Source organism: Trichinella spiralis, assembly GCF_000181795.1.
Source record: "Trichinella spiralis strain ISS 195 chromosome Unknown Scfld2, whole genome shotgun sequence".
Classification (NCBI taxonomy): domain Eukaryota; kingdom Metazoa; phylum Nematoda; class Enoplea; order Trichinellida; family Trichinellidae; genus Trichinella; species Trichinella spiralis.
In genome coordinates, this window is record NW_003526941.1 from 11,186,056 (window position 1) to 11,209,227 (window position 23,172).

At 31.2% G+C, this 23,172-nt stretch overlaps 6 protein-coding genes and 1 non-coding gene across 7 annotated transcripts; 3 read left to right on the forward strand and 4 right to left on the reverse strand.

The window, feature by feature from the left end:
- Positions 1–202: 202 nt before the first annotated feature.
- Tsp_07898 (hypothetical protein) lies at positions 203–518 on the reverse strand. Its single transcript, XM_003381302.1, has 2 exons — positions 389–518; positions 203–282 (listed from the first exon to the last, which is right to left on the reverse strand). Exons 1-2 carry the CDS (start codon positions 516–518, stop codon positions 203–205), a joined length of 210 nt encoding a protein of 69 aa, XP_003381350.1.
- A 206-nt stretch (positions 519–724) lies between these two features.
- On the forward strand, positions 725–1,600 carry Tsp_07897 (N-acetyltransferase UNQ2771/PRO7155-like protein). The gene is made up of 3 exons (XM_003381303.1): positions 725–782; positions 848–1,236; positions 1,586–1,600. The coding sequence occupies exons 1-3, from the start codon at positions 725–727 to the stop codon at positions 1,598–1,600; spliced, it is 462 nt and encodes a 153-aa protein (XP_003381351.1).
- Positions 1,601–2,533: 933 nt separating this feature from the next.
- On the reverse strand, positions 2,534–6,439 carry Tsp_07896 (GDP-mannose 4,6-dehydratase). Its single transcript, XM_003381304.1, has 15 exons — positions 6,393–6,439; positions 5,023–5,110; positions 4,621–4,727; positions 4,425–4,496; positions 4,308–4,398; positions 4,103–4,147; positions 3,950–4,037; positions 3,766–3,869; positions 3,499–3,688; positions 3,323–3,427; positions 3,117–3,244; positions 2,941–3,059; positions 2,797–2,893; positions 2,663–2,731; positions 2,534–2,596 (listed from the first exon to the last, which is right to left on the reverse strand). Exons 1-15 carry the CDS (start codon positions 6,437–6,439, stop codon positions 2,534–2,536), a joined length of 1,413 nt encoding a protein of 470 aa, XP_003381352.1.
- Positions 6,440–6,876: 437 nt separating this feature from the next.
- On the forward strand, positions 6,877–11,683 carry Tsp_07895 (serine protease inhibitor Kazal-type 4). The gene is made up of 4 exons (XM_003381305.1): positions 6,877–7,108; positions 8,930–9,219; positions 10,885–11,174; positions 11,491–11,683. The coding sequence occupies exons 1-4, from the start codon at positions 6,877–6,879 to the stop codon at positions 11,681–11,683; spliced, it is 1,005 nt and encodes a 334-aa protein (XP_003381353.1).
- Positions 7,797–7,868, reverse strand: Tsp_07894. The gene has a single exon. It is a non-coding gene; the product is annotated as a tRNA-Asp (tRNA).
- Positions 11,684–11,751: 68 nt separating the features above from the next.
- On the reverse strand, positions 11,752–14,473 carry Tsp_07893 (DNA polymerase epsilon subunit 2). The gene is made up of 9 exons (XM_003381306.1): positions 14,420–14,473; positions 13,817–13,882; positions 13,684–13,767; positions 13,574–13,630; positions 13,244–13,504; positions 13,059–13,188; positions 12,865–12,999; positions 12,644–12,830; positions 11,752–11,914 (listed from the first exon to the last, which is right to left on the reverse strand). The coding sequence occupies exons 1-9, from the start codon at positions 14,471–14,473 to the stop codon at positions 11,752–11,754; spliced, it is 1,137 nt and encodes a 378-aa protein (XP_003381354.1).
- Positions 14,474–14,560: 87 nt separating this feature from the next.
- Tsp_07892 (putative translation initiation factor IF-2) lies at positions 14,561–23,016 on the forward strand. Its single transcript, XM_003381307.1, has 28 exons — positions 14,561–14,688; positions 15,096–15,377; positions 15,424–15,548; positions 15,603–15,739; positions 15,797–15,928; positions 15,975–16,100; positions 17,381–17,550; positions 17,614–17,733; positions 17,792–17,900; positions 17,963–18,103; positions 18,171–18,255; positions 18,298–18,386; positions 18,441–18,631; positions 18,681–18,780; positions 18,957–19,038; positions 19,079–19,703; positions 20,013–20,539; positions 20,607–20,783; positions 20,859–20,908; positions 20,972–21,061; positions 21,243–21,367; positions 21,440–21,650; positions 21,705–21,785; positions 21,836–22,001; positions 22,213–22,350; positions 22,380–22,562; positions 22,633–22,776; positions 22,841–23,016. Exons 1-28 carry the CDS (start codon positions 14,561–14,563, stop codon positions 23,014–23,016), a joined length of 4,710 nt encoding a protein of 1,569 aa, XP_003381355.1.
- Positions 23,017–23,172: the final 156 nt, after the last annotated feature.

The following is a 23,172-nucleotide window of genomic DNA, read 5'->3' on the forward strand; positions in this document are numbered from 1 at the left end:
TTATGGAATTTGATTTCACTAAATTAAATTGTATTTATATATATATGAATGAAGTAAAAGAAGTTAGTTGTTCAACGAACCGTGAATGTGGAATAAGTAATAATGGTAAATAAAGAGAGAATTTCAATCAGAACAACAGCGACAATTGTTTTGATATAGAAGAAGAATATTAATCAGCTAATTCAAGTTCAAAATGACGTCATCAAATGAAGTATTGAAAATTTATGAAAAATGTCATCATAATCATCAGCATGCATACAATAAGTAAATAAATTTTCTTACCTGAAAATAAATAAATAAAGTTGTTTTGTAGATGAAAGAAGGTTCTTCTTCTTCTTCTTCTTGGCTTGAAGCATAAAAATGGAAAAGCGGGAAAAATTGTAAAAACCATCATCATCATCATCATTATTGTTATAAAGACGAACAATTGAACGGACCATTTTCGGTTGATCAAAATGATACAAGTCGACTAAAAACCACTCGCAGAAAAATTCGTCGCCCATTTGATTATTTCCCATTTGCCGAGTTGATTGGATAAAAGAGAAAAAAATTTTTGCATAAAGTACTCTGGATCGAATTGCAACTTTGAAGAAATCAGGTCAAGTTTAAACAACAATGGGAGAGAAAAAGAAAAGAATGAACAATTTTAAACAATTGAAATAAATTTTAAAATTTTAAAATATTCAATATACAAGGACATGACTAAATTTTTAATAAATTACACATGTTGTACAGACAGGGTGCTTTGGGTTCAACTAGCGACAACAATAACAGTAAGCGTGGTTTGAAAAAAATAATATAATTTTCTTTCTCTTGTCATTATTTTAATAATTTTATTATTCATTAGCAATGGAAATCAAATCCGAATTGATAAAATACACAGATATGCGCGTTGAACATTTCGCCGACGTGGTCGACCTTTTCGAACAGTGTTTTCCAGTATCATATTCGATATCGTGGATGTGGACGATCACCAACGATAAAAAATATTGGAAAATGGTCGCCACATACGAAGGCAAAGTTGTCGGAGTACTGTGGGCAATTGTTGACAATTTGGAAGAATTAAACAAGCAACATTACGATACGATCATGATCGAATTTTTACCCGCTGAAATGTTCTGCTGTTACATTTTGAATATTGCCGTCAGCGGTGAATTTCGTCGTCACAAAATTGCCACAAATCTGCTGAAATTGCTCTACAAAAGTTTCACATCATCCAAAAAACGTGTCGATGCTGTATTTTTACACGTCATGGTCGACAATAAGCCGGCCATGAAATTTTACGAAAAAATGCATTTTCAAAAATTCATACTCATTCCTCATTATTACACGATCGATAAAAGTGGAAAAAATGTCGACGCCTGGATTTACATGTCCACTTTCCAACAAATGAATATTTTTAAAAAATTATTCAACACTACAGTATCCTTTTTTTACAAGCTGGTCAATTTTTGCAGAACTTCTTGATTTAGTTTATGGTAAAGAAAATCACAATCTATCAAATTTCAAAACGTAATCAACTTGAACTGTTTATAAACGAAAACTTTTTCTTTTATAAAATTATATACATGTTTATTTATTTAAGACAAATTTACAATAATCATTTGAAAAGAAATATCCAAAAAAAACATGCATTAACATTAATGATTGTTTCAGAAAAAGATAATTAATTCTCCCTTCGTGCGTATCTTTCTTCAAATATCACATTGGTATTCGTTTTTTTTCATCTTCTTTTTAAAAACCTTAAGCAGCGAATTACTGTTATCGACTTTTGTTTAATTATTTATTCATTTCGAAAAATTAAAAATAATAAATCAATAAACTTTCCACTCCAATTATCGATGCTAAATACGCGAAAATGCCCACTGAACTGAAAGCAATTTTAGTCGAATCATGCGTTATGATGCTACGAAACATTATCATTATCTATCATCAAGTTGTAAAACAACAACAACAATCTGCATTTTTTTAAACTGAGAAAAAATCATCCTGAACATCACGAAAGCAATAATATCTAAAAAAATATATATAAAGCAATGTATGTGCGTGTTTAAATTGCATTATTGATAAATGAAATAATAAACTGTGAAACAAAAATAGCTTTTCTCTTTCTCTCTCTCTGTTGGAAAATTTATGATCAAATTAAAACTGTGCACATAATTTTAAATATTGAATATGTCCATTATTGGAAACGAAGTAAATTAAACTGAAACTAATAAATAAATAAAATTATTAAATTTCATTTTCCATTTTTAATAATAATAATACTATATATATGTATATATTTGTTTTCATTAAAAAATTTCCATAATAGTTCTACAGTTCAACAGGTCGATGGCAACAAATGGCAGCGGAGAATGCAAATGATCATTTGAAAAGTTTTGAATAACAATTTTAAAATTGTTAAATAAAATCTTGAAAATTTTTCAATTTTCTGCCAAAAAAATAAATAATAATTATAATAACAATCACCAATGATTTGAAAAGAAATATTTCCTCCACATGAAACAAGCTGCTATTGCGAATTGAACAATTAAGCTCTTGGATTTTCTTTCATCAATTCGATATCGGCAGCAACCATCATGCTCACTAATTCCTATAAAATAAACATTGGAAATGGATAAATTTAAAAGCGAAGAAGCAATATCAGTCTTCTCAATACCGGAAATGATACAGACGGCTTCCAATGAAGCAAACGTCTCGCTTTTGAACTGTCACCAATGAGCAAGTCCTGAACAATATTTTACATAATGAAAATTTAAACTTTTTTTTAAAAAAAAGTATATATCAACTTACCACTTCGGTAGGACGATAATATTTTGGATTCACTTTTACCCGAACCTTGCCATTGCTGGTACAAATTCCAACTTCATTTTCACCTTCACCTTTCCAACTATAAAAATGAAAATAAAATTTTAAAGTAATTCAACGAATACTTACACAATTTCCTCGTTGATGCATTTGAAAGCTAGTTCCACAAATTCTCGCACGCTGTGAGTTTCGCCAGTTGAAATGACATAATCTTGCGGTTCATCTTGTTGTAGCATCAACCACATGGCCTTTAAATAAGCATAAGCAAAACGTATAGTCTAGATAAAAATTAGTAGTAAGCTTACTTCGACGTAATCTTTGGCATAACCCCAGTCCCGTTTGGCGTTCAAATTGCCCAATTCAACGCAATCTGCTAAACCGAGAGAAATTTTTGCAACGGAACGTGTGATTTTTCTTGTCACGAATGTTTCGCCTACAATCAACTCAATTAAAAAACAACAACAACAAAACATTTGATAAATTAATAAATAGATTAATTGAAATTTCCTACCGCGTCTCGGACTTTCGTGATTGAACAAAATTCCATTGCAAGCGAAAATATTGTACGCTTCGCGATAGTTGACCACAATCCAATATGCATATTGTTTGGAAACAGCTTAGAGAAAAAAATTCTTTTTTTTTAATTTTAAATCAGAGCATAAAAATCAGTGCAAATTGCACAATTACCATACGGAGATCGTGGGTAAAATGGTGTTGTTTCACTTTGGGGAATTTCTTGCACTTTACCGAATAATTCTGAAGAAGAGGCTTGGTAAAAACGGACATTTTTCAAATTGCACGCTCGAATAGCACAAAGCAGTCGCAGTGTTCCGATTGCATTAATATCAGAAGTATATTCTGGAACGTCGAACGAAACCTGAACCAAGAGGGGTGGGGAAAAAAGGAAGAAATACAAAAATTGATTTTCAAGTAACATAATTTGTACAGTCTTACCTTGACGTGGCTTTGAGCAGCCAAGTTGTATATTTCGTCTGGTTTGATAGAGTTGATCAAATTGGTCAAGCCCGACGAATCGGATAAATCACCATAATGCAAAACTAAATCTAGAAAAAAAACAAGAAAACCATTCGTACAAAAATGACGTAATATTTGAAAAAGAAATTTCTGTTTTTTTTACTTTTCGACTGATGCAATACTGGGTCGTCGTAAAGATGAATAATTCGTCCAGTGTTGAAAGAGCTCGATCGACGTATAATTCCATGAACCTGAAATGAAACATTACAATAAAACGAAATCACATAGCAGTCTGAAGTCACGAACAGTCTCTCACCTTGTAACCTTTGCTCAGCAGCAATTCAACCAAATACGATCCATCCTGGAATACAATTTCAAATGAAAAATTTCAAATTGTCACGGTAGAATAGTGTTTTTTTCAAAAATAATTTTCAGGATCGAATTAGTGTTTATTTAAATTTTTTTTAAATACAAAAGTATAAATAATTTTGAGAGTAATTTAAATTATTGATACAACTCACTTGACCACATATTCCAGTTACGAGCGCAACTTTCGGTCGATTATCTTCAACAACAGCCATGCTATTAATGATGATGATGATGATGTACTGCCTAGAATGAAAAGAGCAAAAATTGACTTGCTCAGTTGAATTGTAAAAGCACTACACGAGCCATGTTTGGGCAGATTACGAACACTGCAGCTACACAAACTGCACAGTTCAAATAATATATATACTTTTCCCTTTTCTAACAGCTATAATACTTTCCAGTAGAATCAATGTTTGCATACTTGGCAAATGGTTGTCAATTTCTGGTCAAAGAAATACTACTTACTTTCTCTCTAGTACAATTTTCAAACTATGTAAATGTTTATACAAGCGTGTGCATGTGCATAATTTCAATTTTACACTTTCAATTGCAATGTTGAAATTGAAATGACACTAGAAAAAAGTGATCCGTTAATTATAATCAAGTGGCCACATGTTGCGAATCAACAGACAGAACACACGATTATAATAATAAGCTGTAAGCTGTGTGACGACAGAATAAAATCAACCTAACCAACCAACAATATTAAGCGGCAAACTGCTTTCCATTTGTAGCCTGTTAAATACTTTTCATCAAAGATCAGTAAACTTTATAAAAAGAAAAAGTTGATCTGTAAATTACAGATCATTTATCTTTTAGTATTTGGGTGAAATTTGAAAAAAAATTCAATTTGTCAACAGAAATTACTTTGCAAATATCTTTCAGTGGACACAAGTCAAATGTTGCCAACAAATGCCAACGTTCGTTCGGTCGCGTATAATATCGGCAAAGCAGGCTGAACTTTGTAAGCATTTACTAGAAAAGGCAACCATTATTAATGAATGATTTAACACTTATCAAAAGGTTAACTGTCCAAATCAAATGTGAATAACATTCGTTGAACAAACAACAATGGTGTGAAACTGAAATGAAAACAATCGATCTATTCGACAAAATTAATACAACAAATTATGAAAAAATTATCAAATTTTATGGCTCATATTAAAAAAAAACAACAACAACATTTAAATTGTTAATGAATAATATCAAAAATTAATAAATTACACTGTGATTCATTTCGTCAACATTTGCCAGATGAATAAAATTTATGCATATAAAGAGCAAGCAGCTCAACGTGAAATATCACATGAAAGTTATAAAAACAAATCAGTTTTATCATTACATATATAATTTCTTTTTGTATATTTATATGATATCTTTAAAAGTGTATATTGAAATAATATGCAAGAAGCAAATTCACAAACGTTCCCTGCTAAGTAGCAGTGAAGAAAAGTATATTATGGGGTAAACGTTTGTAAAAAATCTTTACAATATTTCATTTTTGGTTTTTGTAACTGAAAAATATTAACTATTTGAAACTTTACAATTCATTCATTTCAAAAAGTACCCGCAATAAAAATTAAGTTATACAGTAAGTTGCGTTTAAGTTTCAATTCTGTATTAGATACTGTATTCATTAAAATTGTTTAAATTTATCAATTAAAATTCACTTTCTAAACAATATGAATAGTTTTCAAATTGAATTGAAAACAAAATCATCAATAATTTTTAAGCCAGCAACAAACAATTGTTAATCAAAAACGAAATCGGAAAACAATCTCAAAGTTGTTGAACTAACCAAACAGATATCAATCGTATTCCAATCAAATAATAATAATAAACAAAGTTCATATTTGTTGATTGTTGTCACTGTTTCGTCATCGAAAGTAAAAAAAAGTATAGTAAATAAACAAACTAATGAAATAATTATTCAATTCAAAATACTTGTGTTCAAATATATATATCCAAAAATATTAAAATGAGTTTTGATCAAGAATTGAATGAAAAAAAACAAGTATGCCTTTGCAGATTACCTAGTTTTATTTCAAATCATGACGACCTATTTTATTTATTCGATTCATGCAAAATAATAATGCATAACTGAAAGTGTAAACTGGAAAATTTTTACAAATATATTTTTGTAAGTTTTATGTGTGTGTGTGTAGCAAGCGGTTGCCAAATGAAAATTAGCATGGTGAATGTAATTCTTTTTTTTTATCCCACCCAATTTTCATAACCTAATTGCAATCGTCACAACAACAGCGTCAAGCTTGATGTCAGTCATTTTTATCGTGGGCAGCTTCAAACTATTAATAATTTGGATGAATCATGGAAAAGTGAAAAGCATTCACGCACAGCTAACCCTTTTTCAAATGCTTTATGAAAATTGAATCCGGTTGTTGTTCAGGTTTTTGTTTTTCAAATTGAACACAAACCAGAATCCAAAGCACAGCTTTGATAAGTTTTATATTTTTGGAAAAATGCAAAACATGAATTATTAACAATAACGCGGAGTTGGGAAACACGGTCCAAGAGTTTATTATATAACCGTACGCTGGTTGCAAATGTACGTATGAAAACGATTTATCAAATTTGAAAAATATATATTTCTCATCCGTTCATCATTACAATATTCAGATTAATCTACCGTAATATTTGATTGAAATAAGAAAAGAGGAAGATTTGCATTTTCCAAAATAAAAAAAATTAGCTACACCACCAATGATTCCACCCGTTTGCTTGTTGTACTTGTTGACGAGCACAGTTATTGTCACTTATGGTTTTCCGATGATTTTTCCAAGAGATCCATTTTGTACAATGTTCAGCCGTAATGGATTCTGTTATGACATATATCAGCCGGTCTGTGGAACCGATGGAATAACTTACGACAATGAATGCTGGCTCTGCTATCGTCTAACTATTGAACCATTGGTAGTTCAAATTGCATACGACGGTATGTATGGTTGTTGTAATATGTATTTTTCAAAAAAAAATTATCAAATTAAAATATTTTTCAGGAGAATGTATGGCAGATTATGATCCAATGATGCTGCAATTTCCTAGATTAATTGGAAATGGTATAGCAGTGCCACCCCCATCGCCACCTTTTTTACTCAGTGGTGTTATTGGGCTAAATTCAAAAGCTAAATTTGCTCACGCAAAGCCTGATAACCAGACGTTATCTGTTGAAGATTTGCTGTCAAGTGAAATGGAAATTTCTACTGATAATAATCTGTAATCAAAAATCATTCGTGTTATTTATATACATGCATACTTTTCTTCAACTATTTTACAAGAACCATATTTTTTTTTCAACTAGAATCTCATTTTGATAATGAAAAACAGAAATATAAATTGAATTACAATTGATAAAATGAATAAAATACTTTTTCAATTTGTTTTCTTTTGCAGTAATTTCTCCCCGCGTGACAAGCACCATACTACCGAGAATATGTCCGATATTCTGACTATTATTCCATAAATAAAATCAATAAACACAATCACAATTTTCTTATTAATAACGATAGTTGAACAAAAATTTATGACTGAAATTTATAAAATGAAAAGTAATAAACAAGAAAAAATGAATGTAATTTAATTGATAGTTGAAAAAATATTCAAAGTAAAATTTTGAAAAGGAACTCCCCGGCCGGGAATCGAACCCGGGTCGCCCGCGTGACAGGCGGGAATACTCACCACTATACTACCGAGGACTGATTGATTGATTGTAAATTTTAATTTAAAAAGTCAAACATAGAAACGTTATTTAAAAAATAATTTAAATAAGACAACAAGAGTTGTTATCTAAAATTATCCATTTGAATAAATAAATTCACCAATGAATAACGAAATAAATAAAGAAAAGGAATATTTGATTAAATAAATGTTTTGATTGACCAATTGTAACTACGATGCGGCTAAGTTTTGCAGGTTAAATTGTGTTGAAAAATTGATGAGAATTGCAAGTTTCAACAAACAAAGCAATAGATAGAGCTAAATTTGACAAGTGTCATTTGCAATACTGCAAATTGAATAGCTGCTGGCGATGATTCACTCAAACAAATTCAGCATAAAGCATTTTGAGTGGACAAATGAGAGAGAGAGAGTGTGTAAGTGAAGCTCTTCAAACAAGCCGAAAAAGCGTGTGGACAAAATTTTCCACATTAAGCCGATTCTTCTGATGTTAAAGTATCAATTTTAACTTGTCTAAATGGTTCATAAAACTCTCATTTATAAATATACCCTTTGATTTCAAATATTATTTAAAACAGTAGAATCATTTTTTCCATAAGTATATATACAGATTATAAAAATATTGAAAGAAAAAAGATTAAAGAAGAAAAATCAAAAACATGCATTTTACATTCAAATGAATAAACAAAATTTATGATACATTGATTTTCTGTTGAATCCTTGTTGTAATGTGTCAATTTTAATTATCAAATGAATTCAAATCAAATACACAAAACAGCTTAATTCATACATATTCAATCTTGATATTTTGCGTTGGATGGAAATAATTTTCCAAATGGAACTGAAAGTTTCTCAAATTGAATATATATTATGCAAAATAAAAAAATTGAAACAAAAAGAAACTGTAAATATAATAAATAATAAAACTATTGAATGCATTTCTGTTGACAATGAGAATTTTAAAATTTTATGAATAGGAAAAAAAATAGATATGAAAAAACAACTTTTTGCATAAATTGTCTGTAGGCATTGGTTTGATTATTTATTACTATTATTTTGTTGTTGTTGTTTAGTTGTTCAGCAGAGCTTGAAAAATTGAATAATAGTGAAAAGATGGGAAAAAAAGATCGATGGAAAAAAGCCAATCGCTATAAATATAACCTTTTGGCTATTTCGGCTATTGACGGCCAGCCGGCCAGCCAGTGCAAGTATGCTTCAAGGCAAACAGCTGTCATGGCCAAAGGGTGCAATGGCCTTTTGCAAAATCATGTGACAGCTAATAATAAGAATAAGAAGAAGAAGAAGAATGGCCAACAAGGAAAAAAGAACAACATCACTACTGGGAGGAAACATGCATCATATCTGGGAGGGGTTGGTCCTTGACGAGACAAGAAAAATGCGACAAAACATACATTTTCAGCTTTTGTCAATTTTCTTTTCCATCTCCACAACGTCAAACTAGCATCACCTAAAGCTAAAGTTGTAGCCAGCCGACGTCTTGTCATCAAAAAGCGTCGTCTGTTAAATTTTTTCCCTTCGGGCGAAAAGTTATGTCTTGATGGCCAGTAGCCGGCGGCTTTTTACGCTGTACAGTGATCATCGGCACCAATTCGAAAAGCTGGGAGTGCGCGCATACACATTTAATCTTTGTAGCCTGAGGTAAAGCCTTAGGCTACACATTACCCTAATGTGCACTAGCGCAACGTTGCTTTCACAATTACTCTCTCTCTCTCTCTCTCTCTTTCTCTGCTTTCCATCTTTCGTCCTCTTTGTCCCTGTGTTGCTATCTACCCCTTTCACTGCATCTCTCTTACCTTCTTTCCCCCATTTTTTTCTCTCTCTCTCTTAAACATGTATATATATGTTTTATTTGATTAAAACAAGAAAATACTCAATTTCTTATTCGACAGGTATGTAAAACTTAATATTAATCATAATTATCTCTTGTACTATTTTAAAAAATTATCAATTTCTAAAAAATTATTTATTAACGTTCTCTATAAGCATTAACATTTTTTATCATCTATAAAACAAATAATCGTTGAAGTAAATTTTCTTTTTATTGAAATACTGAAATTTACAATATACAATCTAGCAAATATCAAACTTAATTGTTCAAATATTTTCTGACACTGTCATATCATATTCAACAACCGTGGGAAAATGCGATATATATATACATATATTCATTTTTGTAAATAAAATTTAATTGATATTAAAATAAATTTATACTGAACTAGCTGGAAATATTCATCAGTTTAAATTAATCACATTCAAATTGTTCAAATATTAAATCCGCTTATTTTCAACAAAAAAGTTTCTCTTATTGAAAGTACAACATACTGATTATATTGTGAGGTAAGAGAAAACTTTTTTCCATTTCAAAAAAAATCAAGAAGTACTAATGGAAAAGAAATCTCATTTCGACGTCAAAATTTTAATATTAACAATTTTTCATTCTTCCTTTAAAATTTCATTCTTCCCCTTCCCGAACACCATTTTTTTCGAAACATATGGCATTGGTAAGATAAATTTCAGAACAGGTTAGCATTGAAATTGAGCTCAATTCTCAGGTGGTCATTCTATGGGGAACTTTTTCTCAAAGCATCAAATCATAGTATACTAAATGAAATCAGGTCAATTTTGAATTTGAAATATTCCAGAATACAACAGTACATGTCGAAGACAATTATTATGCATCTTTCTTTCCTATACATATACATATGTGCGTATATTTTTGAAATTAAATTTAATAATCTTTATAACTTACAAAATATACTTTCATCTGATTATAATATTATCATTAGTGTTCTAAAGTAGATTACAAATTAAATCTTCAAACAGATGTCGAATGATATGAAAAGCTGAACGTAGTATAAATGTCTGTTGGGATTTCAAAAGACCATCGAAATAAAAATGGCAACTGTTCAAACGAATCAAATCTCTAATCTTTCACAGGTTGAAAGCAAGTGGTAGCTTGAGAAAAAAAGCAACAAAGCTTTCATATTGGAATACATACAATCGACAGAGTTGAAGAAAAGAACGAACACTGTAGTTTTTATGCAACGTCGAAATTTGAGAAAGCGACCAATTAGAAAAGCAATGCTATCACCGCAATGTACTACATCAAGAGCGTCAAGAAAACAAATCTGCAAAAACAAAGAAAGATGCTCAATCATTGCTGATCAACCACCACTGGAAATGCCGAAGAAGAATTTCAATGAGACAATTGCAAGGCTGTTGCAGAGAACACAAATTGAAGAGCCTGTTCCAAGCTTCTCGTCGATGACTAATAACAAAACCGAAGAGACCGACTGTACTATGAGGTAAGAATGCAATTTATCATACTTTCGCCCTTGATTTTTTTTTATTACATTACAGTAATGCAAAATAATAATAAAAACATCAAAAGTGAAATACGTCAACGAACGAACGAACGAACGAAAAACCATTTACAACAATTAGAATTTCAAACTCCATAACAAACAAACAAAATATTAATTACTTACCTAGAAATGTTTCAATTTTCATGATGTAAAAATTTGTTTGGCGTAAAAGTTGCAACGGAATGAATTCACTTTGAAATTCGAATTCTATAAATATAAACAAAACTAATAACTTAAATATATGAATTGAATTTAGTCGTGTCCAATGGTCACCGGACGACAGCATGCCAGTGAGAGCTGTAAAAATTGAAACACACCTAGAAACAGCGTTGGGCATTCCCAGAGTGGCACCGCTTTACCACCACAACGCTCCAGTGCACCTGGACGTCGGTGGAATCACGTTCACCACAACGCTGGCTACACTGACCAAGTATGATAATTATCCGTAACTGTAGTAGTGATTTTAAATTTAGACTTAATTTTAACAGACACCCTGAATCTACCCTTGCCGGGCTATTTAATGGAAGAATTCCAGTGGTGCTAGATTATTTAAAGCAAAATTACTTTTTGGATCGTGATGGTGATATGTTTCGTCATGTTTTGAACTACCTTCGGCACGAGCGTCTGTTACTTCCAGATAATTTCCAGGTATTTCATTTTGTTTCATTTGTTTAATGCTTCTGAATATTAGAAAAAAAAACTAATTATAAAACTGTTTAAATAGCGTAAAGCAATGTCTATTTACATTGTAACATTTTCTTAAGGAATTCGATCTCCTCGAGCAAGAAGCAGTTTATTACGGACTACATGAAATGGTGACTATGATCAATCTTCATCGCAACACAAGGAAATACGCCACTACTCTCAACAATTTGGATACCTAAATCATATCAGCTATTTACTCATTTTTTTATCTCACATTTTATTCTTAAAGCTCAGAATATTTTTCTCTTCTTTGTTTTACTGTGACTTGCTTCAAAGTTGTCTTCAAGTTCAATTATTTCGACTAGAAATGATGCTGTCCTCCACAGTTCGACTACTTGGCATGTAAACTTGGAAAACAAAATTGTCTCTAGAGAATGAGCCCTAAAATAAAAAATAAAATTAAAAAATTGTTTTTCCAAAAATGAAAAAAAAGATAAGCATCAAAATTCACCGGATTAGTAACCACACAACCTTGTACTGTCTGTGTAAATGGCCTGTATTTGTCACAGCAGACTACTAAATCTGGCAGCGGATACAGATAAAGACTGTGATCCAAATTCCAATAAACAGGTGAAATGTGCAAAGGAAGCGGTGATAAATGACTCTGAGCTAATATGGTTTTAGCAAACTGAAATTCAATACTGATGAAATTGAAAGAAAATAAAATATTTAAAATACAATTTAAATTCAAAAATAAGTCGTACGTGTTCTGGTATGTTTTCCATTTCATTCGGCATGTAAAAACTGTTCCGACAAATTCGAGATACAATATCTTCTCGAAAAACAACAATTCTGTGAGACAAATAGCGAATTCGACAAGGATTCGTTGCCAATGTACAATTTTGCACTTTTGATTTGAATGGCGCAACCACAGAAGGTAACAATGGCTGTCTGAAAATATTGAATTCAAATCAATTAACATTACCACCAATTACCGACTGGTACCTTGGAATTGTGTCTGTAAAAACTGCATCCGCTGACGATGGGATAAAAATAAATTGAGCACGTTTAACCAAATTTGGATAATTGACAACAATATCGGCCAGAGCTTTGAAACCATCTTAAAACAGTACAATTGAATTTGTTATAAATTTCTGAAATTAAACTCAAAAAAATTACCCTGCAAAACTGACGCTTGTTGAATACCGTAATATTCTGATAAAAATTCTCCAGAAAATACGAAAAACAACAATTGACTAGGATCATTCTCAGAAAATCCATCAAACAAACAATTCAGCGCTTTGCGAACCTTAAAATTTTTACATTACCTATGTGTTACCTACTTTTAAAATAAATAAACGTACTTTTGGAGAGTCTAAAAAAATGTCTGATAAAAAAATGAACATTGCATCGAAAGTTTCTTCGAGTTGAGACAATTCATTCAAATTTAATTCTTTGATTTCTTTTTGACCACCAAACAGATCCATGTTGTCCAAGTGATTTAAACTTTGCTCTGCAGATTCTATGGGCGGAAAGCCAATAGTGGTAGCGTGCAAAATTGAATCAGAAACGAAACCTTCTACCATTACAATCATATTTTCCACGTACAAACCGGGTTGGAAATTCTGAAAATCACGAATAAAAAAAATAAATTCAACGCTAAATATTATTTTGAAAAATATAAACTTTCATACTGTTTCTGTGAGGTTCATTTCAATATCACCAGTCAAGTCTTCAAGATGGAATGTATGCTGGAAAATGAACAGTTTAACAATTTATTTATTTAATTCATCTAAATGCTTACATGCTTCAACTGTGACATCATTCCAACAATAACAGTGCTTTTCAGAGATCCTTGAAAGCCGCACAAACTTTCTACGGTGCGAAGCTGAAAGATATTTTCATGATATTCTACAACTGCTTTTTTTTATTATTACCTGATATTTTTTCGCATTAAAAACACTAGGTTCGTCAATTGTGAATAATTCATGATTGAGAAGACGCTAAAATGTCATAATTTAAATAGTTGTAATGATAATAATAATAATAATAAAATTCGCAACCTGATAAATTAAAAGAAATCGATTTCTATACAAAGCTTCTTTTTCAGCACCTGTACTAAGCATAGCAGATTTTGAAGCTGTGCAAGGCAACCTTTGAGAAAACAACTACTTTTACAAATGATTCACAGATAAAATACAAAATAATTACAGATGAAATTTTTTCTTGTCCATATCATAGCTAAATTTTGGAGCAACATTCGCTGGGATAATAATGAACAGCTCTGATCTAGTTTGAACAAAAATAACATTATTCGTTATTAGAAATACGGTAATAATTTCAAAAGTGAATTTACTTTTTTGGTATTGTCTTTTCTAAATGTTTTATGCATTTCAAAACTGACTCTTCGTCAAGAAAACAACTTTCCACTAAATTTAATTAAATCAATAATAAACATAAGACAATTTTAAATCAATTCAACAAAAACCAACTCGGAATCTTCTGTATTACAGATATTACGTTGTTGATGAAATTCTTACGATCGTCGGCCATATCAAATGTTGACATGTATTCAATGAGACACTTCTGTGCATCACTAAATTGAAAAACAGTAAAAAAAATCTGTAAATAAAATAAATAATATTACTCACGGTTTTAGCTGATACCCATTGAGCTTAAAAATGGCTAACATTTCACGACGAATGCTATCTTCCATTTTGGCATACAAAATTTCACACTTAACCGCAAAGACCTATCAAATAAAACAACTGCAAATTTCAGGTCAGCATTACTCTTTCGCGCCTGAGAAGTAATTTTCTGATTTTCAAGAATTATTCAAAATCATGCATTCATATTTTAAAGCATTATTTAAAAAATATTCATAAATTAACAAAATCATTGTTAAATTGAATTCAGTTCACACAAATGTAGTTATCTTATGAAAACATACTGTAACAAATGCTACTTTATTTTCTTTACAAACTAAAAGCGTTTTTTACGTAAATTTAAGTTTAAAAATGTTTATTATTATTTATAAAAATATTCCTTTTAATTTATTGGACACGTAGTTTTCAATTGATGATTTTATTTTGAAAAATTAATTGAGCATAGGTTATTACATTTTACTTTACGCTTCATGAAATCATATTTCAGTATTAGCTAAATTATTGCTTAATATTTATAAATTTATGTAATAATTATTAAATAAATTTTTAGCTTAATGGTGTTAATAACGAGATTGATCGCCAGTTCTGTTTATAAGTGGAGAGCAGATCATTCTTATGCAACACTTATTAAAACAGATGCACTTGGTGAAGCTTCGAAAGCGCAGACTTTGAACTACAAATGGAAAATTATGGTTTCACTTTGCATAGAACGTTTTCCAGTGATCACCCGTGGTTTGAATTCTATTGAAAAACAGTACAAAGATCTCATGGATCGTATAGAATTTGAAAACAGCTTATATAGTCAACACGAACTTAGGCTTCTCGAAGACGAGTATTTCAAATTTTTATTTATACTGAAAAAAAAGGAATATTTTTAGAAAGCGATTAGCTTTGAAGAAAACAGGAGAAATACACGATCACGACAGCGTAATGACAGCTGCGGATTTTGAAGATGCATGCGCACAGAAATTAGAAGAATTTAATCAGAAATACAATAAAAAAGGTTTTAAAGTTTAGCTGAAACTTCAAAATGGAATTTTTAATTGAAAAGTTTTAGCTGACGATGACAGGACAAATACTCATTCACTATGGCGTAATTTAGACCGAAAACTATTGCTGGTTGTCAATCATGCAGAGAAAAAGCATTGGTTATTGCCAGAAATACCAGTTGAAAATGGCGAAACATTGCACGATGTAATTCTTTTCAAAAACCTTTGTTTACGTTTTTTCAGCTGTATTTTTTGTCTACAGGCAAGTGTGAGGCTTTTAACTTCAATTGTTGAGCCGAACAACGCAATGCCATACGCTTACGCACCAGTTGGATTTTTCAAATTTAAATATCCGAAACCTGTTGCAACAAAATATCATGCTATAGGGGAAAAGGTAATTATACTTCTGTGAAAATATTTTATTCAGATGCATATTTTAGATCTTTTTCTTTAAATGCCATTTAAAATCAAAGTACCCGGAAGAAATCGTACCGAAAGTAGAAAACTACAGATGGCTAAATCATGACGAGTTGGTCAGCATATTTCCACCGAAATATTACAAATCAGTAAAAAAATTTCTTATTGAATAAATGTTTCATGATCCGAAATTCATAAAATTGTTCATTCGTTATCATTTTACATGAAATTTTGTCAAAGTGATTATCGAATCATCACACTATTCATCTTTTCTCCAATTTTTGAATGTCAGCTCTAAATCAAGTTATTGTGAGTGTGAATTAATAAAAAAAATGGACAAAAATTACCCAACAATTTCACGTAAGAATCTAACTTGTAAGCAATTTCCTCCAACTCACAAGTTCTTTTGTGTATTTCCTGTATCTTCTCCAAATGTGGTCGTATGGAAGTCACTAAAATTCAAAGATCAGTACATAGTTTCAAAATAAAGTACTAAAATAAGGAAATGGAATGTCAGACTTTGAGCATTGTACGTCTCAAGAGAACATTTTACTTTTTCTGTAACATGTCCCATTTCTTTATATTTCTGAGCAATTGCCAAATTCATATTTTCTAGTAAATTATATTCCTCCATTGTACCTGAAAAATTAGTCAAACAGAAAATATATTTGATAAAAAAATATCAAACCTTGCAAATGTTCAATAGCATATTTTGATAATTTATCCACTAAATCATAACTTAAATACTCTAACTGCGCATCATTCTCAGTAGATGTTTCGCTGTTCAAAGATTTCAGACGATTCTTAGATGTGGAGCTTTCGCCCTTTTCAGCCATAAATTCAGATACTTAATCTAGTTTTCTAAATGAAATTACGGTATTTGATATAAAGTAAGAACAAAATACTTTTATACGTCAAAAACAGTAGTTATCATCAGTACTACTTTACAAATCTAAATAATTCTTTTTGATACTTTTGAAAAATGTTATACGTATAAATATATTTGCTTTTATTTTGAAAATACTCTAAAAGTTTTTATTACTACTCTGAAAATTTTTAGATTATTTAAAAATTTAATTAGAATTGCTAAAAATAATTTTTTAAGTTATTTTTTTCAACAATAACTAATAATATATAGTACAGAAAGAAAAGTAGTACTTGAAATTCATTTTTGTATATTGTCATGAGCGGGAAAATTGTAAGAAATGTTAAGGTGACTTGTAGAGCTGTTTTTTTGAAAAAATGTTTCCATTTTGATGCAATAGTTTTTATTTTAACAATTGTTGCAAATTATGTAAAGAATTACTGAGTTTTGAGTTATTTAACTTATTATATGCATTTTGACCTTAAATTAACTTTCGATTACTCGCTGATCATCTGAAGATTGATAAGTTTTAAATAATTAACTCATCCGAATGATGAATTTTAGATTTCGGTTATGGGAATTAAAACTCTCTTGCCTGTTGTTAAAGCTGCCTGTCGAGATGTTAATATTGAAGAATTTCGCGGTAAAACAGTTGCTGTCGATGCAAGTTGTTGGCTGCACCGAGCTTTGTTTGGCTGTGCATATCAACTCGCTACGGGAATCGAAACAGACAGGTAAATTTTTATTTGACTTTCTTTTATTTATCACTGTTTATTTATTTTTTAAAAATTATTTAGTTATGTGAAGTTTTGCTGCAAATGGATAAAAGTTCTTCTTTCATATAATATACGTGTTATTATGGTTTTTGATGGGCGCAATGTTCCTGCGAAAAAGGACACGAACAATGCCAGAAAGGAGTAAAGCTAGTGCACTAAATGAAATGTGTTAAATTTTCAGTTTTATTTTTAATTTAAGGCGTCGTCAGTCTTTGAAAGAAAAAGGTCAAGCTTTGAGCAAGTCAGGCAAGCACCGCGAAGCTCGTCAGTGCTTTCAACAAGCAACTGAAATTACGTTCGACATGATTGTTAATTTGATAAAAGTGGGTTATTGATTAATGTGAAGTTTTCTCATTCCTGATTTGTTTAGGCAATTAAAAGCATTCCCAATGTCGATTATTTGGTCGCTCCATATGAAGCTGACGCTCAATTAGCTTATTTAGCTCAAAATGGAATTGCTCACCTTGTTATTAGCGAAGATTCAGATTTGATACCGTTTGGATGCTCTAAGGTAATAATTAATCATTAGCGAATAATTTTTTTTTGAAATTCTTTAAACTGTTTATCTTGAAATACAGGTTTTGTTCAAAATGGATATGCTGGGCAATGGTGTACTGTATGAAAAAGAAAAACTGCATTTAGCAATGAATGTTCCGGAGGAAAGTTTTTCTTTCCAAAACTTTCGTCGAAGTTGCATTCTTTCAGGTTGCGACTACCTCGAAAATTTACCTGGAATAGGTATCAAAAAATCTATAAAATTTTTTCAAAAAGCATTTGATGTTGACATTCGAAAGGTATGTATGAAATTGTATACTTGGTTTCATGAAAAGTGTACTTGGAAACTGTAGGCCTTACCGAAAATTCCAAGCTATTTGAATATGCCGAACTTGGAGGTGAATGAATCATATATTGAACGATTTATTGAAGCAGAAAATGCATTCTTGTATCAATTGGTTTTTGATCCCCGAAAAAAACAGTTAGTTTCTCTAAACGCTTATCCAGTTGGCATGAATGCTTCTGACTTTCCATATGCTGGATTGTAAGTGTTTGAAATGGAAAGACTCTATATTTACTGTATCATTGTTTAGGGTTTTTGAAAAACACGTGGCCATTCAAATTGCTAGAGGAATGATAAATCCACATACTTTGCAGCACGTGTCAGAAATTTCAGGTCTGGTTCCAAATAAGGTATATTGCTTTTAATATTTATCTGCATTGTTCGTATTCTTTTTTATATCTTTGACTTTTCCGATGCAGTAACTTATATATATGTTGTGCTATCTATCTATGCGTCTTATGAATTTATTTTGTTTGAAAATATTTTCGATATCTTGGGTTTTCATAAGTTTGTTTTGTACTTATAGAAGTCGCCGAAAAATATCAAATCGACACCAGTTGAATATGCATTTTCGTTTTCCGTACCTGAAGCATCAGTCTCAATGAAAGGTATTACATAAGAGTGATATTGTAGTTTTGTTTTTTAAAGGTAAACTGATTGTAATGCCTGATTTAGATATCAAAGTGGAAGCAAATGCTGAACAGCTGGAAGAAACAGCAGAAATCCAGGATGTCTATGAAACTTATGCTGTGTCGCCTGAAGATGGTTATTTATTTGAAAAACAGTCGAGCAACAACGAAGAAAGCACACTTGAACAATGGAATTATCGTCGCGATGATGAGAAGTCAGTTTTACGCTCATCGTACTTTTTAAATGCTGAGCATAAAAAAGAAATGTCGTCACCATCTGAAGCATTCAATCCATGCAAAGTATACCAAACCAGAAGCGTGTGCAAAATTATGGAAAATATCGAACTGGCAGAGGGGAGAACTTCAAAATCTTTTAATCCGTTTAAAGTTGCTGATGTTAGTGATTTGCCACAAGAAGACTCTTCAAGTGAAGAAGTTGTATGCACTGAGCAGCAGGATGCACAAGCGACTTTGGGGAAAAGAAAATTACAAACGAAGTCAGAATTATTTCAGCCGTTGAAAAAAACAACTGCGAAAAAAATGCGAGGTAAAAATTCGAAGAAAAATAGTCCTACATCACCATGTCCAGCGAAGAAGACCCTTTTTCAGTATTTTTCAAATCAACCGGCCCAGAGTGCCTTGTCGTAAGACCGTTTGTTTTTTTTAATACTAAATACCATATAAAATTTGTTATGATGAGAAATAAAATTTTTAATTATATAAATTCTTATTTATTCATTACTTTGTTATCACTTAAAAAGAACAGCAATTTTATCTGACTTGCTTGAAATTATACTGTAATATTAAGACAAACAACTTTATAATCAGTATTACTGTGTTTTATGCCTTAATATTTTGATAATGCTCAGAAGAGGAATTTTAGCATATTCAAGAAATGTTTGTCGAGATTTTTTGCCTCTCAGTTGTATCTCTGATATTTCAATATCATACAGATATGATAGAAATTTGCATACCACTTTGCCAAAGTTGAAACGAATTCACAAACAGCGAGATCCAATACAATTTAACAAGAAGTCGGTGAAGCCTCAAGCTAAGGTTTGGCAAAGCATGAGCATAAATGACTTGGCGAAAGTGCTGGAGTGTGATGTGGATGATATTTTTGAATGTATCATGACAACAAAATACGCGGATATGTTTGAAAATGTGTCCGATAAAATTGAAGATTTAAATTTAATCGTGCACATAGCTCGTCAGTTTGGTTATAGGTGTGATGTTGTTGGAAAGCCAAGCTCGAAAATTAATTTTTCAACTTTAATTAAAAGTTCGAATACAGATGAGGAACTTGATGCGTCACCGTTGCCGTTACCTCCATTAGAACAGTGTAAACCTCGCCCCCCAGTGGTGACCATTATGGGGCATGTTGATCATGGCAAAACAACTCTGCTCGATTCATTGAGACATTCTCACATAGTGGATGAAGAATTTGGTGCCATCACCCAGCATATTGGTGCTTTTTCAGGTAAAATTTATTGAATAATTTTTGTGAAATGTATGTATGTATATACATTTCTTTTGAATATTTAAAGTGAAATTACAAAATGACCGCGTGATCACTTTTTTGGATACACCCGGTCATGCGGTTTTCAAAAAAATGCGATTTCGTGGTGCCCAAGTCACCGACATGGTCATCCTTGTGGTTGCCGCTGACGATGGGGTAATGGAACAAACTGTTGAAAGCATTCGCATGTCACAAGAATCTCACGGTGAAATGATAATTTTATTTTGCATGTTTATTATTATTATTATTATAAATTTGAATTATTATTTGATATTTTCAGTGCCTATTGTTGTAGCTGTCAATAAATGTGACAAGTTTGGAGTTGATTTGGTATGAAAATATATTTGTTTGTTTTGTTTTGTTTTGTTTTTCCTTAAGTGTATTTCACTTCAGGACCGTGTGAAGCGACAACTCTTAGAATACGATGTTGTCGGTGAACAGTATGGCGGAGATGTTCAAATAATTCCAATCTCAGCTTTGAAGGTGACTGTATAAACAATTATTCAATATTTTATATTCACATTTGTATACTTTTTTCCATTTTATTTTGAAATTTTCAAAGCTTAACATTAAGTAGTATATTTTTAAATTAATAAGTGTATTTTTTTAAATTAGTTCAATCTTGACTTAATTCATATTAAGATTAATAAATAAAATTTTAAAGGGCACAAATCTGGACTTGTTGTGTGAAGCAGTCCTGACACAAGCGGATCTCATGGAACTTGTTGCCGATTACGAAGGGCCAGTCGAGGGTGTGGTATTAGAGTCGAAAACTGCCCATGGACAGGGGTAGGAATTGAAATAAAACACTTTAATTAATTAATTTAATTCATTATGAATTTTGGATTGGTTTTTTCTTAGGAAAGTTTGTTTCGCTTTGGTAAAACGGGGCTGTTTACGCAAGGGCGTGGTTTTAGTTGCCGGAAGTTGTTGGTGTAAAGTGCGTTCGTTGTTCGACGAAAATAAAGTTGAACTGAAAATGGCCACGCCATCTTTTCCCGTTGAAATCACAGGCTGGAAAGGGGATGAAATTCCTTCGGCTGGAGAAGAAATTTTGCAAGTAGAAAATGAGGTGAGCTTTTCTTTTTTTTTTTAAATTATTCGGCTACGATCTGTTAATTTGTAGCGAAGAGCGAGACAAGTAACTAATTTGCGTAAAAAGAAGCAACTGATCAACAAAGCACTCGATGAAAAAGTGAGCTGGTTTGTAAATATGGAATAATTGATCAATTATGAATATTGTTAATTTTTTTATAGAATATTATTGATCAGCGTCGAACAGAAGAGCGTTTGGAATATTTGAAGATCAGGGAGCGCAAACTTCAATCCGGCTATATTAGGTATGATCCGCAGGCGGATTACCGTCGAAAAAAGGAAGTAATTTCTTCATCTGACGGTCCAATTTTGCCATTTGTATTGAAAGGTAAATAGCAACTTTTTATCCTAATTGTAAGCTCTAAACAGTTGTGATAATAAGTTTTTTGGTATACTGTAAAGGTATGATGATAATTGATTTTCAAGATGATTTTTAAAAAATTGCGATAATTCTATTGATGACATTATTTGAATTTTATGAAATATATTTTAAATTTCTTCTAAAAATGAAACAATGGCAGTAATATTTACATATTTAGCCGATGTTGATGGTTCTCTTGAAGCAATATTGGACGTCTATGGAACTTACAATTCAACCAAATGTAATTTTGATCTTGTACATTTTGGAATTGGTGATGTAACAGAGAATGATTTGGAAATTGCCGACACTTTTAAAGGTAATTTCATTTATTATTGAATCTGTTAGCAGCGGTCGCTTTTGCAGCAATTGTATTTTGCTTCAACGTATCCATTGGGCAGAAGGAAAAAGCACTGGCCGATAGCAAAGCCATACAATTACGGAAACACAATGTGATATACAGTTTGATAGACGATTTTAAAAAAGAGCTTAACTCCAGACTTCCTCCTGTAAGCAAAGAAGTTATCATTGGTAAGTGCATTTTTTTGGGTTATATGAATGTTAAACAGTAATAATAAGAATAATAACATTGTTCGAATAGGAGAAGGAACTGTAATTAAAGAATTTATGGTGAGTGACACTGGTCGAAAGAAAGTTCCTGTAGCTGGTTGCTCTGTGAAGAAAGGTGTTTTAACAAAAAACGACCGTATTCGTTTCATTCGAAATGGTGAAGTAATTTATGACGGTAAATGTTGGTTTTATTGTTGTTGATGTTGTTTTAATTGCATTATTAAAATTTTTTTTTCAAGGATCTGTAATTTCAATGAGAAGAGAAAAAGATTTGGTCAGTTCAAGCCAAGTTGGTCAAGAAGTTGGGATCAAAATTGAAAACAGGGATGTTCGTTTCAACGAAGATGATCAAGTCATTTGTTACAAGCTTGTTGAAGAGCAACAGTACATTGATTGGTCACCGACTGGATTTTAATTATCCCTTACAAAAGAAATTTAATTTCACAATTTTTTGTCCAAATTAAAATGTCAACATTTTGAAAGCACTTGTGATTTTACTTTTTGAATACGTTGAAAACGTATAAAAAATTATACATGTTTCTATTTTATCAAGTTTATACAAGGCTTTGTT

Excerpts from the sequence above, each read along its gene's own strand:
- Tsp_07896 (XM_003381304.1), bottom strand. The coding sequence starts at position 6,439 with ATGACTGACATCAAGCTTGACGCTGTTGTTGTGACGATTGCAATTAG. Across the intron at positions 3,060-3,116 it reads ATGCCAAAGATTACGTCGAA|GCCATGTGGTTGATGCTACA; the intron begins GTAAGCTTACTA and ends GCTTATTTAAAG. Across the intron at positions 2,894-2,940 it reads TGCATCAACGAGGAAATTGT|TTGGAAAGGTGAAGGTGAAA; the intron begins GTAAGTATTCGT and ends TCATTTTTATAG.
- Tsp_07893 (XM_003381306.1), bottom strand. The coding sequence starts at position 14,473 with ATGCACAGAAGTGTCTCATTGAATACATGTCAACATTTGATATGGCCG. Across the intron at positions 13,768-13,816 it reads TTAATGCGAAAAAATATCAG|CTTCGCACCGTAGAAAGTTT; the intron begins GTAATAATAAAA and ends AATATCTTTCAG. Across the intron at positions 13,631-13,683 it reads TGATGTCACAGTTGAAGCAT|CATACATTCCATCTTGAAGA; the intron begins GTAAGCATTTAG and ends TTCATTTTCCAG.
- Tsp_07892 (XM_003381307.1), top strand. The coding sequence starts at position 14,561 with ATGGCTAACATTTCACGACGAATGCTATCTTCCATTTTGGCATACAAA. Across the intron at positions 15,740-15,796 it reads ATGGCGAAACATTGCACGAT|GCAAGTGTGAGGCTTTTAAC; the intron begins GTAATTCTTTTC and ends TTTTGTCTACAG. Across the intron at positions 22,351-22,379 it reads AATTGCCGACACTTTTAAAG|CAGCGGTCGCTTTTGCAGCA; the intron begins GTAATTTCATTT and ends TGAATCTGTTAG.
- Tsp_07895 (XM_003381305.1), top strand. The coding sequence starts at position 6,877 with ATGATTCCACCCGTTTGCTTGTTGTACTTGTTGACGAGCACAGTTATT. Across the intron at positions 7,109-8,929 it reads AGTTCAAATTGCATACGACG|CAGAGCTTGAAAAATTGAAT; the intron begins GTATGTATGGTT and ends TTAGTTGTTCAG. Across the intron at positions 9,220-10,884 it reads ATGCATCATATCTGGGAGGG|AAAAGAACGAACACTGTAGT; the intron begins GTTGGTCCTTGA and ends ACAGAGTTGAAG.
- Tsp_07897 (XM_003381303.1), top strand. The coding sequence starts at position 725 with ATGTTGTACAGACAGGGTGCTTTGGGTTCAACTAGCGACAACAATAAC. Across the intron at positions 783-847 it reads CAACAATAACAGTAAGCGTG|CAATGGAAATCAAATCCGAA; the intron begins GTTTGAAAAAAA and ends ATTATTCATTAG.
- Tsp_07898 (XM_003381302.1), bottom strand. The coding sequence starts at position 518 with ATGGGAAATAATCAAATGGGCGACGAATTTTTCTGCGAGTGGTTTTTA. Across the intron at positions 283-388 it reads TAATGATGATGATGATGATG|GTAAGAAAATTTATTTACTT; the intron begins GTTTTTACAATT and ends ATTTATTTTCAG.